Consider the following 12478-nt stretch of genomic DNA (forward strand, 5'->3'; position numbering starts at 1 on the left):
TAAGTAGTACATTACACAACTGAATGAATATCACACTTATTTGATGTTTACTATTAATAGTCTGAGTGAAGGACACATGTGTATACAAGAAAGTTTTCCTTTAAGTTTTTGAGAATTTTTTGTTAGCATTCATTAAAATCTACCTTTGTATTCTAAAGATCCATCTGTATCCACCATGACCAGGTTCATGTCGGATTACAATATCGCATTGACCGTGCCAGAGAAACCTTCCAGAGAAAAAATGCTGTTTTGTTTTTAATTATTATTTTCACAAAATATTATTCTCTTTGGAAGAGTTACATATAGTAGCACTTACAAATGAAGCTAATAAAAATCAGGACAAAAAAGTTGTCATTTCTATACTGTATGGAAATCAGAAGGAAGTGTTGGAATTTATAATGTGAAATGATAATTTATTATCTTAAGCTACAAATATTTTCCTTCAATATCTTAAAGGAAAAAACCTTGTATACAGAGGAAATAAGATAATGTAATTAATGACTAGCACAGGAATAATGACAATGTCAATTATTTTTATATGGGCTTGTTCCCCCATCTTAATATCACTACAGAGTTTCTATTCAGTGCTTGCCATTGAGTTTCTGTTTGCTGTTTTATACCTTTAAAAAAATTTAGGATCTACCTTATTATTTTTTTTCATAGGAACACTATGTTTCTTCTTGCATAGCTGCCTTTGTTATAAACCCTTCTCAATCTAATCACAAGTTACTTTCCTCTCAGACTGTGCTAGTTTATATATTGATTTTTACAAATCTCATCTGAGTAAGGGATGATGTGATGAATGAATGTAATCAGTCATTAACATAAATTATGTGGAAGCAATTAACTCATTATTTGTTGAAAAAAAATTTGGCTTTGTATTATTAAAACACTTATGTCTGAAACATATGTCTACACTATCAGAATATCTACATAGTTAAAGTAAATTATTATTATTTTTAGTACAGATTAATTAGCCTAGCCTTTTTTAATTTTATTTTGGATTGCAATATTATAAATGCAAGGTTTGTTTATTGATTGATGAAGCTTGTTATTAGCAGCATATTAACTGAAATAATCAAACTTAGAGAAAATGTTACCAATAAATTTGTTTAACATCTGGACTTAATCTGTACGAGGGTAAATCAAATGCAAATGGGGTTTTATTTTTAAAAAAATGTATTTATTGGAAAATAAAAGACAAATATAATTTATTTTTCTACATAGTTTCCTGCTTTAGAAATACATTTTCCCAGTGAGAAAGGTTTTTTTAGCATTGTAGAATGAAGCTGGTTGCATCAGGAGCCAATTGCGTACAAATCCTTCCCTGCCCTCATCATCTTCAAATCGTTACCCTCCTAGAGCTTCTTTAAGCGGCCCAAACAAATGAAAATTGCAGGGTGATAGGTCCAGGCTTTAATAAGGATGATATGGATTGGGCCTGGAGTCGTGGAGGAGGATGGCCTCTCAAATTTATTGACCTTGTTTTTTGTGGTGATATGCAGCCCTCACATCATTCACCAGCTCATAGTAGTAAAGCAGCATTGATTGTGTGTTGCTCATGCAAAAATCAATGAGCAAAATGCCTCGCTGGTTGGAAAAAAACTGTTGAAAGAATCTTGCCAGCTGACAGTAGAGTCATGGCTTTCAGTGGGGCTGCCTTCCCTTTCTATAGCCATTCCATACTGACTTGTTTTGACTGGGGAGTGTAGTGATGGACCCACGTTTCATCACAGGTGATGATCCAACTCAAAAATGCATCCCTTTTTTTTTGCAAACCTTACTGTAAGCCTCTGACAGACCTCCAAACGTCTTTTACTTCTGATCTGTGGTCAAAAAGCAAGGGACCCATCTGGCACACACTGTACAGAACTATAGGTCATTTGAGATTATAACTTGACAGCTCCCATAACTTATTCCTACCTGTACTGCAATTTTGGATACTCTCACTTGTCGATCGTCTTCAAGAATGTCTCGAACCGCGTGAATGTTTTTGTCTGTAATGCTGGTTCGAGGATGGCCTTCGTGTTCCTGATTTTCCACTCATTCTTGCCCTTCCTTGAACTCTTATGAGTTCAAACACACGAGTCCTTGATGTTTGCACCCTGAACTGTCAGTCAATCTACAGAAAATTTCCATCACTTGGAACTTTATGAGCAAGAAATTCTATAATTATGCGTTGCGCACTGGGGGATGCATCTGTTCTGAAAAATTGGTTGGGAGTGTGGAATGGCTGACTCTCCCCACTCCTAATGACCCCAACCAGTCATACTAGAAGTGCAGGCCCAGTCCTACTAATCGTAAGACTGAGGAACAAAAATCCTATTTATATTTGATTACTCTCATATGATGGAACAAAAGTATGTGCTGTACTATCAGTGATTTCCTAATAAAATGTAAATTTTCATCATTAACATTGGCAGTTGTAGAGATAAATTTGATAATATTAGGTAGCCAGGTATTTTTATAATGAAAGAAAATAAAACCTTTCATATCTCATCATACAACTTTTGTTGCTTTAACATTCACAGTATTAAAAAAATTTTATAAAAAATCAAACTTTAAAGATTATTTTGTAATATATTCCTATCCCAATCGTTTCTTAAATAACATTTTTAGCAGTCATCTGATAAAAATGGAAAATTGTGATAAGTCATTGTCATATTTACATATAATTTTATTTATTGGCATATATTCAGCAAATAATACAAGATAATTTTTTTATTTCGCTGTTTACTATTACGTAATTTGTTCTTAATAATTAGTTTTTAGATTATTTATCGTTAGTTTGGAAACATATATTTTTGACATATATTACTTAACATAATTATTTAAAAAATATTGTGAAAACATTACTGCTCCATATATTACGGAAGCATATTTATTATTTTATCATTAGAAAAATTATTTTGATATTAATTTATTCAATTTAATTCATTGCATTAAATAAATACATTAGATGAACGCATATTAGAAGTAGATAGATACTTGGTAACCTTTTTCAAGGTTATTAATTAGGTTTTTTAATTTCTTTAATAAATTCTTATTTATGTACTTTGTATTCTTTTCATATCGTTTAAATTGATTTTCCATTGTGTTTAATGGGTTGTTTATCTACTATTGTTTTTTTTATTGTATATGTCCATTCAATTGTGTTAATTTTTCTTTTTTTAATAATATGCTCTAAACATTGTGTGTGTGTGAAACAGATCTAAAACTTACAATGACACACCAGACAATAAATAAACTTACTGCATGTACTGTTTATGTATAACAGTATACATGCGCTACATAAATTTAATTTTTTTGTACTTAATTTAGATTCCATATTTGTCATCATTGATGACAGTTGATGCAGTAGAACATGAAGTTGATAGAATATTTTAATCCTTTAAACAATGTTTAAATGTTTACCAGCTTTCTAGTTTCAGCTAGTTATAAAAAATCATTGTGAAAAGTTTGATGATTCATATCTTGTATACTAGTGTACACTCAAAAAATTGTACAAACTTATAACAATCAACAGCCTCATTCCAACTGATTGTACGTAGGAATCTTATGTTACTCTCTACTTGCTGTCAGCACTTTGAAAGATAACCTTATTTCTTAAATTTTTCATCAGCCTGTTTTGTCAAAGCCTGTTTTGTCACCTGTGTCCTAAGATTAGTGGATTGCTTGAAGGAATTTTTACCTCTATATAAGAGTTTAAAGAAATTGACAATAGGCTCATCTACATTTTTGTCAGTCTCAAAGATCAAAATCAGTCGAATAGATTAAGATCTTTTATAATGAACTAATGAAGAAATATACTGACTGTAGGTTTACTATATTCTCTAATTAATAAATGATGCACAAGAGAGCTTTTTATAATGAATTATAACAAGCTCTAAGCGCGTGTGTATAAACTTAACATCAAATAAAAAATACAAATCTTAACTGGGATTCAAATTCAGAACCTTGTAAAAGTCTGAGATGGTACAATCATCCCATTATGGTGTTTTAAATTCTCTGATATCCCTATTATTGGTAGTTTGGGATCAAGGATATAACATTTGTGGAAGATATGTTGCCTAACATTAGTTTTGACAGGAGGGGTTAAGCTCTAACCACAATATCCAAGAAAGCCTTGGAATACCTGCTTCCTGAAAGCCTGCTTTCAGGAAGCATTTATTAAAAATTATTCTGAAGATTGTATGCTAAGTTCTGAAAAAAAAACAACAGATCTTCAGTAGTATTGAATGAATCCACATGTGTGATTGAGCTTCATAAAGCACAAATAAAGGAAGAGGAGAGATATTTTAAAGCTCAGGGTCTTAAATTTTTTTTAAAGATTTTCACTTAACATAATCACACTATTCTTATTTAGTTTGAACCTCTTGCACCCATTTTGTTCATTCCTTCTAAATTGAATTTATCAAAAAAACAGCTTAAAAGGTCTGTGTTGTCAACCGCCTTTAAGTACTTTACTAAAAGCTACATTTTTTTTATAGAAATCACAGCATTGAATGTTTGTTTATATGCATCTGAAGCAGTCTGATCAACACATTTTTATTGTCCCAGAATATGTCAAAATGAAATTAGTCTAGTTAAGAACTGCCAAACCCCTAATGAGTATTACCAAATGAAGCTCATAGAATAGGGATGGGGTGCTGTGTGTAAGCTACTCATATTAAACCTCTGAATGCCTGTGTATTGCATTTTTACAGACTCTTTCACTGTACATAGGCACATATAATCTAATTTATTTATTTTACATTTTAGTTTGAATATTTCTTCCATTTGTTAAGCCTATTTACAACCTCATATTATTGTTCTGGTTTGTATATGCCACTTTTGTTAGTTTGAAAATAAAACTTCTGTATGACTATAGTTTTCTCAGCTTTTGAAAATTACATAACTGTCCATCATTTTGATTAATGTGCAGCATTTTTTTGTACTTTTCAGACTGTAGTAACCTCTGTAATCAGCATTTCTTTTTTAGGGTACTTTTGTTTATTTGTGCTTAAAGATATCTTCTATTTATTACTTTTGTTCAACATTATGTTAATAATTTCAATATTAAAAAAAAAATTATATTTAAAATATGTTTCCAAACTAATAATATTAGTTTTTTTTATTATATCAGAAATAAACTTATGTTTTATTTGACAGCAGTTATTAAGCTGAAGAGGAGCAGGTCATCGGACTGCAACTGTTCTGACGACAGTACGTACATACAGTGGAGTACATGCACACACACATACACAGACTGTGGGTCGATGCACACAGCCTGGAGATGTTTTATTGGGCAGAAGGTGGTATTCACTGCCACATATGGTACTTGGCACTTCGATGATTATTAATATATTTTTACTATGTATACTCATTTTTTTCTTATAGATAATTATTTATTACTAACTTAACTAAAAGTCCATGTAACTTAGCTTACTTCCTTACTCCCACTTATATCATTTTTTTTTTTTAATTTTAGTTTATTGTGAATATTTAATTTAGTTTTAGGGTTTATTTTCTATTTTAATGTATTACATTTTTTTTATATAAGAAACTTATATTTAATTTTCTGTGAATTGAAAATAATTTTTAGTTTTTTGTCATCACATTGGTCATTTGACTGATTTGATTCATTCATTTTATTATTCACTGCTAATGTATAAATTTACGTTTAATGTAAAGTGACATGACCTAAAGTTTTTTAAATAATGAAATTTATAAAAAAGCAAATATTAAATAAAAATATTACAATATTGGTACTTTTACATAAATATTTGTTGATTACATACATACATATATATATATATATATATATATATATATATATATATATATATATACTTTAATTTAGCAAAAACAATTCTGTTATTATACTATTTGTCCATATTCCCCTCTGAACTATTATCTCAGACAAAGTATAAAAACCATTTACCACCAAGAGTACAGAATTTAGTAACGCTTCTTACCTTATGCTTATTATTTTAGGTAGATTTCATAAAAAAGCTACCTATTGTAATGGGTACCATGATTCAACTAATGGAAAATTTCAACATATCTTTTCGTTTTCACAGACCTCAAAACCACAGTCAGCTCAAACGTTTATATATATTCCTTAAAAATAACCCGTCCCAAATCTTTGTCAAATTTGTTAATGGCCAAAATCAAACCATGCGGGTGGAATGGTGACTTATTCAAAAAAAATATTGCTATAGCTTTCTTATTAAATAAAAATCAAACTTGTTTAAAGTTCCTACTATTCTTTAGATCAGGGTCTAAAACTTATCAAAGTAAAGTTTTTTGGTATCGCCAACCATTGTCCCAGGGGTTGAAAAAATAGGGTTTCGAAGACAAAAAAGAATCATACCTCCCTTAATAGGCACAGTATTGAATCTGTTTAAAGTGGTTGTTAGTTATCTAAACATTACCTGAAACATTTGTTTAAAAACAATTTTTGATATGACCAACCCATAATGGCAAGTGATGACCAAAATGTTGCTGGAATTGTAAGATGAGGCTTGTTGTATGCTAAACATGTGAAACTGCTTTCTACTTTCAACCATTGTCATATTGAGTATGTTTGAAGTTTTTCTTAACTAAAGGTGGAAATCTTTTTTATCCCCTACTTAGTGCCAGTAAAATCTACCTCTGCCTTCTGGCGTGCCGAAAGGATTTTTTTTAATAGCACTTTCGAGGTTTACTCTCATCAGTTAAACTTCTTTTTTTTCTCACATCACATATTAAATTCAAACATTAAAATTATAACATATAAAAATATATGTAGTGAAAATATTAAAAATATAAATTAAAAAATTTTATTGCCACAAATAAAAAATTTTTAATATGTTGACTATATATTTTTTATATACTATAATTTTAATGTTTGAATTTAATGTATGATTTGAGAAAAAAATAAAAGTTTAACTGATGAAGAGGAAAACCTCAAAAGCGCTATTAAAAAATAATAAACATAAGGTAAGAAGCATGATTAAATTCTGTACTCTTTGTTTTAGTGGTTTTTATACTTTTGTCTTTGATTATATATTTTTATATATTAGTTAGGATCAATTGTGTTATATATAACATATTCTTTATAATGCATTCTTTATGTCTGTAAAGTCTCATGTCAAATTCAGCTGTTTACTGCAAGCAGTTTTCACTAATTGGGGTAAATGTTTTTTTAATTACCCCCTTTTAAAGGTACAGGATCATATTGCAGTCATTTGAAATTATTCTTCAGATGAATAAAGATAATGTAAATTTCTCTATAATTTCTGTATCATGTGAAATTGTTAGAGGTAGTAAAATTATTTGTAGAGAAAAATATTGCTCTGTGTAATAATTATTTGGTTTTTCAAAGTAACAGTTTATGCTTTAAGTCCCATCTGTGGGCTACAACTGGGTTTGCTTCGTATTGTTAATTAATTAGTTGCTAACAGTTTAGGTTAACGTAGTGTGATGAAATCATTGTAGTTAAATGATTATAATACAGAAACTGATAACATATTCTGGGTGTACAATACATTTTAATAAATTGAACAAGACCTTGAATTGATAACTGAAATTGAAATAATTTTTTATTAGATTCTTTTAATTTACCATGAATGTTTTCGGTTAATATCTTATGTTATCTATTAAATTACAAGTATTTTTTATCTTATGAGATTGATGCATTAACTAACATGCATTAACTAAGTACAATTGAAGGGCTTAAAAACAACCTGTACCATATTATTATAAATGTTACACACACACATATATTATAAAAGAATAAATAAAAGATTTCTTAAAACATCATTACTAATTTATTTGCATACATGGTGGGTCATGAGATTATATTAGATTTTTTGAGAAGCAGTGGCCTGACTTCAATCTGTAGGAGGAGGTACCTCAGTCATTAGTTTGACTTTTTGTGTACTCCTGGATAGAAGCCCTTGGGCAGTTGCAGAGGCACAGAGGTTATCTACTCCACTGAGCTTCAATAAAGAGCTGCCTTGCCAACTATAAAAACAGCATAACATTACAGATGGAACCAGGGGTGACAGGTTCCAAATTACTAAAGAAGAGGAATTAAGTGTAAGGATGGGTTTGAACAATCCATATAGACACTGAGGATGTTTCACAGTCTAGCCCAAGATCTAGATGTTAAGGTTTGATTGATTTTAATGACAAAATTGTAAAAGTGAATAAATAGTTCATAATAATCAAAATTATGTTAAATGTTAAGTAAATCCGCCCAAATTTTTATTTTTGGAAAAAATAATAAATTAGCTTTGAATACTACAATCAGAGTACATTTATTGCTATTGTATAGTCTGTAATGTTTGGGTTAGTAATTTGAATTGAGTATTTTCCAATTCTTTAGAATTCAGTGTAGTTAGTTATGAAGTTTCAGATGATCATCTCTAAATCTTAAAAAATTGGAATAAAGTTCAAGGACTAAATTAACATCAGCATTGGTTTATTTAAATCATGTGTATGCTCAAAAGAATTACTGTAGACACTTGATAGAAGTTGACTGTTGATGGGAATTGAAAAATTTTGTAAACTTGGGGATTTCTTACATTAATTACTAGCAAGCATCCATATAAATTTATTTGGAAACGATCTTCCTACTGTAAAATATAACAGAACAGTACAAAAGGATGAATTTTTAAAATATATTTATTTATTTTTTATCTGCTATCAAAAAAAAATTTTGCTTCCATTATCTTTGATATCCAGTGACGTTTCAATAGTAGTAGTCTGTCAGTTTGATAAGAATACCTTACTGACGTTACTGAAAGAGATATTATTATTACTTATCATTGAAAATTGTTGTACTACACTGTTATATACAGTAGGAATTTAAACCCATCCTTATGGATGAGTGATAGATTTAAGAAAAAATTACAACTTTTCTTTAAATAAAAAAAAGTGTACAAATTTAGACTATGTTGTAAAAGTAAAATTATTATTGTTAAAATGTCATAGTTACCCGTTTGTTCTTTTCTTGTAACGAGTTGTAACATAAAGACTAATAATATTACATGTAGAGCATTATTACTGTTCTGTTCTACATCCCATAAAAAACGTTTTTACTAACTGGTACTAGATTGGATTATATATTTTTTCAATTTTGTTCCTAAAGATCAGAAAAAAATAAAACTGTCATTTTTCTGTAATTTGGTAAATAAATAAATGATATTTGAAATTAATTAATCTGTTTCATTTGTTACTTTAAATTGTATGGAATTGTTATGAAAAAAGTTTTACAACTTACAAGAAAAGTACACATTTTGTAGCAACAACATTGATATTTCATAACTTCTTTGACCCCCCCCCCCCCAGTTTATCAATAAAGTAATGTTATTTCAAATATATTTTTCTTCCAGTTGTTATAGATTCAATGAATTCAAATTGTGTACTTAAAATCGTAATTTTAACCATTCCATGACATATTGACACTCATTGTGATTAGAGATAGTCTATAAAAATGTTTTCATGTTTCATGTGTTCAGTTTATATTTCTGCAATAATATCATGTATTATTAATGCTCATTAATTTTTAATGTGCATTAATTTTTTCATGTTCACTGTGTTGTTTTATTTGTTCATTCTTGTTTGATTAATATTTGCATTTATAATTTGTTTATTCTAAAAGCAGTATGTATGTGTTTTTTGTGGTTTGGCACCAACATTCATGATTCAATCACCTTAATTAAATCATTGTTGTTTTCACTCTTTCTTATTGTTCTGTAACTTGTAATATACTCGCTCTTACATTTTTAAGTTCTTACATTTTTTTTATTAATTTTATTTTGACATGTATTTGTTCTTTTTAATGTTAAGTACATACTCCCTACTGTAGAAAGTGTAATTTCTCATGTACATGTTAGGTATACTGAGTGATATTTATTTATTTTTATTAAAAATATCCAGGTTTTGTTATTGTCAAGTTTATACTCAGAAACACAAACTAAATGAATTTTTTGCTCGCAATGGTTTGTCCGTGATTACTGCAAAACTTTCACAATTATAACATTATTATAAAAAACCATTCATTGTATGCAAATATTACTTATTACTAAAATTACTTTTTGATTGTAAGTAAAAATTATAACTAATTAAGCTCATTCTATTTGTTATTGTTCAGAGCAATGGTTTGATACGAAGTAGTGTGCATGGTAGGTTGTTTATTTAAGCCATACCAGGAATTATAGGGTATATTTTATCTAGTTCATAACCTCTAAATTTGAGTCCTTTTTTGTTTGTTTCTTCTTCATTTTAGATTTGGAGAAAAATTAAATAATAGATGATATTAAGAAAGTATTTAAAATAACAAAGTTATTTCGCAGTTTGTACTTCTGACAGTTTAAATGATATTTGCAACTAAGCATGTCTTGGTCTATTAGTGCCAAGCATAAATATACTAGTGTTCATGTTATATCCACATGAATAATGTTTATGATATATTAAAAAGATTCTTGCTGAATCTTTTTGATAAATATCTAATGTTAAAACATTGTATTTCAATGTTTTTAACATAGAAATTTGTCATGTTTTATATTCCGTATACATTCAGAATTTATTATTAATAGAATAAACCAATCTTTCTTTAACATGTTTTTTTTTTTACTGATAGAAACTATCAAATACAGTGTGTAAAATATAAATTATAAAAACTTAACAAAAGTATCCAATTTTTATTTATATATTATGTAATTATGTAAAATAATAGTTATGAATATCTAGTAAACAAGGTTTTGATTTTTTTGCTTAAGTTAGTATCATTAAAATAAAATGATTATGAATAAATAAATTCTTTTATAATGTAGTTAAGTTTGTTTAAAATTACTGTAATTTTATCATATTTAAAAAAAGCTGAGACTTAAATGTATTGAGGACGTACCTCCCATTATATTTTTAAAATTATACACTAGAATTTATTGTTTTGTGGTTAGAATGATTTGTTAAAATGTACCAAAGTCTTCTATAAATTGTTAAAAATTACAAAATAGTGTAATTTTCAATTGAATTTTGCCTTTTATTGTTTTATCTTTATATATATACATATATATATATATATATATATATATATATATACATAGATTTTTTTTTTATTGAGGTTTGCTTCTTCCCTTTTGTTTTAATTTTAGTTTCCTGATCCGAAGAAAATGCAGATAAATTTGACTGGTTTTCTTAATGGAAAAAATGCAAGAGTATTTATGACTGACCTGTGGGAATTACTACTGTCTGCGCAAGATAGTGTTAGCGGCATACCCGAACAGTTTGTTGAAAGAAAGAAAGAAGAGATAAAGAAAAGAATGGTCAGTTTTCTTTTTGTTATAATATATAAATTATATATATTTGTATATATAAATTATATATACATTGTCTTCTGTAGTATAATTATATACTGTGAATTTAAGAAATAGAATGCATTAATGTTTTCAATGTCACAAAAATGTATTTGGTGACAATGATGTTCAGTTTTGGTGCTATTGTGATACACATCTGCACCATGCTGTTATTGTACAGTCTGTAATACACTACAGTAATTTTTCTTGGGTATGGTAGTGTAAGCATGTTGATAGAGAAATTTTTCAGCTCTGTAATTCAGTATTTTATCTAGTAGTAAAATACTGTAAAATAATAAAATAATAAAAATACTTTACAGTGATACAATATTGCTTTTTGTTAACCCTAGTTGTTAAATTTGTAAAAGACAAGTTATATGAAATCTCATCGAAAAGCGAACAAGAATTTTTTAATTGTGGGTGCTGTATTTTGTCAATTGAGTTGATTTTTTTTTATATCGGTACTACTTTTGTATTGGTCAGTGATGTACATGTTAACTTTCAGCCAGATGCAACACTTTTTTGTGTTAAAGAAAAGCAAAACATACTTTACTGAGTTTGTGTGGCAAAATGTCGCATCAGATAATTTTTTGAAAATTTTGCTTTAAAAATGAGTTAAGCGAGTGAAGTTTTAAATATATTAAAGATGCTATCTCACAACCACTAGTTTATGATTGGTACAAATGCTTTGAGGAAGGCCGAAGAAGACATCGAAGATGAGATGAGATAAAGGTGAAATCTCAAGTTGAGCTCAAGGCAGCACCTACAGAAGTGTATCACCAGTGTTTTTAAAATTAAGAGCTACATTGGCAAAAGTGTGAATATCACAGGGGGTTAATCGTTGATAAAAATATCAAAAAAGTTAAAAGCTGGTGCGTGCTAATCGCAGTCACCATACTGCCAGCCAGTATGGCTGCTATTTCTTAATATGGCTCTCACAATATGAAATTACTAAATTTTCAATAAAAACAGCATTGTGTAACAATGCTGTCAGCAATGCTTATGCTGATAAACCAGACTTGCTCGAACATATCAATTGGTGATGAAACGTGGGTGTATGGCTATGATATTGAGATGAAGGCTCAATTGTTTCAGAGAAGTTTTTTGAGAAAACAACCAAAAAAAGCACGTCGAGGCCAGTCAAATGTGAG

The 12478-nt window shown here is 28.7% G+C and overlaps 1 protein-coding gene across 9 annotated transcripts in view; it reads left to right on the forward strand.

Moving 5' to 3' along the window:
* The window catches only part of Srrm1 (Serine-arginine repetitive matrix 1), a 66308-nt gene that overhangs the window by 23416 nt on the left and 30414 nt on the right, over nt 1–12478 (forward strand). For 7 of the 9 annotated variants that reach the window (XR_012757841.1, XM_075376233.1, XM_075376231.1 and 4 more), the window contains one exon: nt 11127–11297. Coding sequence is in view for 8 of the 9 variants with exons in the window: in XM_075376233.1 (XP_075232348.1) it covers nt 11127–11297 (171 nt within the window). In the remaining variant the exon portion in view is untranslated. Of the gene's footprint in view, nt 1–5151; nt 5295–11126; nt 11298–12478 lie in introns of all 9 variants that reach the window. The other 2 variants (XM_075376237.1, XM_075376238.1) reach the window with 2 other exon arrangements.

This window comes from Lycorma delicatula, chromosome 10 (assembly GCF_047948215.1).
Source record: "Lycorma delicatula isolate Av1 chromosome 10, ASM4794821v1, whole genome shotgun sequence".
Classification (NCBI taxonomy): domain Eukaryota; kingdom Metazoa; phylum Arthropoda; class Insecta; order Hemiptera; family Fulgoridae; genus Lycorma; species Lycorma delicatula.